The sequence below is a fragment of the Manduca sexta genome, unplaced genomic scaffold (assembly GCF_014839805.1).
Source record: "Manduca sexta isolate Smith_Timp_Sample1 unplaced genomic scaffold, JHU_Msex_v1.0 HiC_scaffold_3599, whole genome shotgun sequence".
Classification (NCBI taxonomy): Eukaryota; Metazoa; Arthropoda; class Insecta; order Lepidoptera; family Sphingidae; genus Manduca; species Manduca sexta.
The window spans coordinates 9,971-12,785 of NW_023594684.1; the positions used below are offsets into that span (position 1 = coordinate 9,971).

General features: G+C 34.1%; 1 protein-coding gene across 1 annotated transcript; it reads right to left on the reverse strand.

Annotated features, from left to right (window-relative positions):
• Positions 1-1,207: 1,207 nt before the first annotated feature.
• On the reverse strand, positions 1,208-2,730 carry LOC119193105 (the record flags this gene model as incomplete). The annotated part of the gene is made up of 2 exons (XM_037446769.1): positions 1,208-1,829; positions 2,584-2,730. Coding segments are annotated over 2 exons (306 nt in total), but the record flags the coding sequence as incomplete, so codon positions are not given.
• Between the last annotated feature and the right edge of the window lie 85 nt (positions 2,731-2,815).

Below are 2,815 nucleotides of genomic sequence, written 5' to 3' on the forward strand. Positions count from 1 at the left end.
CATCATTCAATACAATAAATATATAGTAACGACTGCATGACATTTTTTGTGGGAAAAGTAACAACTAGCAGATAAAAATCGTAGACAATTTGTTTTGTTGTAAGGTGCAGGTTAGGTGCCACAACTGTCACGAATGTATGTATATGAGCGATGACATCACAAAGGGATAACGTCACGTGATAACGCGTTTTAGCGCGAAATTATAAATGACAAAAGAAAATCACGGATATTTAATAAATTGAGCATATTTTAACAATAAAAATATAATTCATGCTATAAGTGAATAGTCCTCTATCATAGTACATACATTTTAAAAAATTGTCAAACACCCTATTATAAATTTGATACACAACACAAATATAGACACATAATTTAAAAAAAAAAATCTCAATTACCAAATAAAAGTTATTCTATAAGAAAAATATATCATAGATAGATAAGAAACTATAGTTATAATTACAAAATAGTTGTTTTGAAATAACTAGCACACGAAGAAAGCTCAGAATGCATAATAAAATACTTAGGCATTGGACGAATAAATTAAAATATTTTATATACTTACATAAGGCAATTTATTATAATACCAGATTTAGGCAAATGCGGTATAAGTTTTCAGAATCTTGTAAATAACACCTATCTATATATATTATAAAACAAAATCCCCTTTTCTGTCTGTATTTATCTATATTATCGATTGTCTCGAAATTTGGTATGGAGATAGTTTAATACCCTGGGAAGATTATAGGCTAGTTTCTATGCCGGGAAAATATATAGCGAGGCTTTTATCCCGGAAAACCCTTTCACACGGTCGAACCCCCGAGCATAAGCTAGTAAATAATAATAATAATATTTGAAAATCAATAAATAAATCTTGCAATTGGGGAAAATTGACAATTTATTCTGAGCAAAGCAGAAACTCTGCGATTGACAATTTATTCTGGGCAAAGCAGAAACTCTGCGAACTTTGCGGACTGGCAAAGATGAAACAGAATTAAAAAAAAGGTGCATTACAAGAAGATCTTTATTAGTGGGTTAATGGCAAAGAATGGTAAATTGAACAAATCTCAAAATTTTACTAATATACTTAATAAGTACAAAATATATAGCCTAATATAGTCATAACACATGACAAGTTTTCATAGTAACCCGATAGAATCGTCTTATGCCACAAATCTCTATGGTGTTTTTAAATTGAATTTATAAAAAAAAATACTTTTTCGTCAATATCTCACAAGCAACATAAATAACACGACTTTATCTCAATTATAAATGAATTTATATAATATAATTTTATATCTATCTATATTATATTTTTTAATTCACTTTATTTTAAATAGTACACTTGAAATGTATGCAAAACCTAGTAAATCATGACAATAACGCTGTTTACATATTATGCTTGTACTGTTGAAACAAATATTACTTTACAAACGGCATTATTACAAGTATTTGCTTAATAAAACAGGCAATAACAATCATGCCACTATTAATAAAAATTGAAATTGTTTGAAAATTGAATTATATATTACAAGTATTTTGTTAACTTACAAGTGACTGCGGTGATATGATTTGAAATTGTTTTCAATGAGTTAAAATTACAATGCTAAACGTTGCAGACTTGCAACAGTTATTTAATATAATCAGTCCTGTATTTATACGCTATGTTCGACTCAGCCGTTGTTGAGCGATTGGTTAATGAATACTGACCGCACCTCCATGGGGCACAGCGTGACGACGCCCTCCGGCAATGGGTTGTGCACGCTGACAAAGGTCAGTGAACTGTCGAACACGCGGTCACGTTGCACGTCTAGCAAGTCTGATATTTGCACCTGGAACAAGTATTGCATGGTAAAGTTGGCCTTTATAATGTGGCAAAAAGGGACACGACAGACCGTATCGTTTCATTTTGATTGGTCGAGACTGACATGTGATTTACGCGTTGGTCTCTTGACCAATAACAATTATTACAATTTAATGACACGTAACTTTGTGTTGTGTTCGTTATGCTACATTCTAGGGGGATTTACTGTACTAGCTAAGTTTTTAGTACCGTTGCGTGGGACAAATAGATATTGTGGTGGAAGCAACCCAGACGGACTCACGCGTACGAGACATTTAAAACCTACTACTCATTACAACATTAAATGTATACAAAGACGTTTTTAGGTTTTATTTGGAGGAGGTAACCTCTGAAAGTAATAAATTAAATTTTAAAGTCTTTCACTGATAACATGCCACATTGTCACTGACATTGCCCATTCCTCACATACACACGAATTCATTTTCAAAAAAGTAGGCAGAGGCGCAACAGGTACACTTTCTGCCGTGTGTATTCCGTCCCATGACGTGACTTATGCCGAGTCTGTCGCACTATCGGGCATAAATTCCAGACTCCGGGCTGATACTGAGTAGAAAAACCCGACATCACATCCCCGATTTGGGGATCGAATACGAGACCTCAGTATTGCAATCGCACCGTAATACAACTACTCCATCGAGTAACATGGCATTTTATTTTCATCTCATTACGTTCCACGATACACTAATCACACGAGCGGAGGCCGGAACAACTAATGTACTTACCACTCCATCGCCGATGGGGTAGGATTTATACACGTCCTTATTCCCGTAACACTCGTCGAGATGGACCCGCTGCAGCGTCACTCCTATGCCTCGTAGTGTGCCGCCATCTTTAGTCTGAAAATAATGCAATTTATAATGTTGCAATCCCTATTATAGATAGGTAATGGGAAAATTACGTACAGTTTAAATTTTTACTAGCGTTTGTGAGCGCTTTTATAATACACAAGTATTT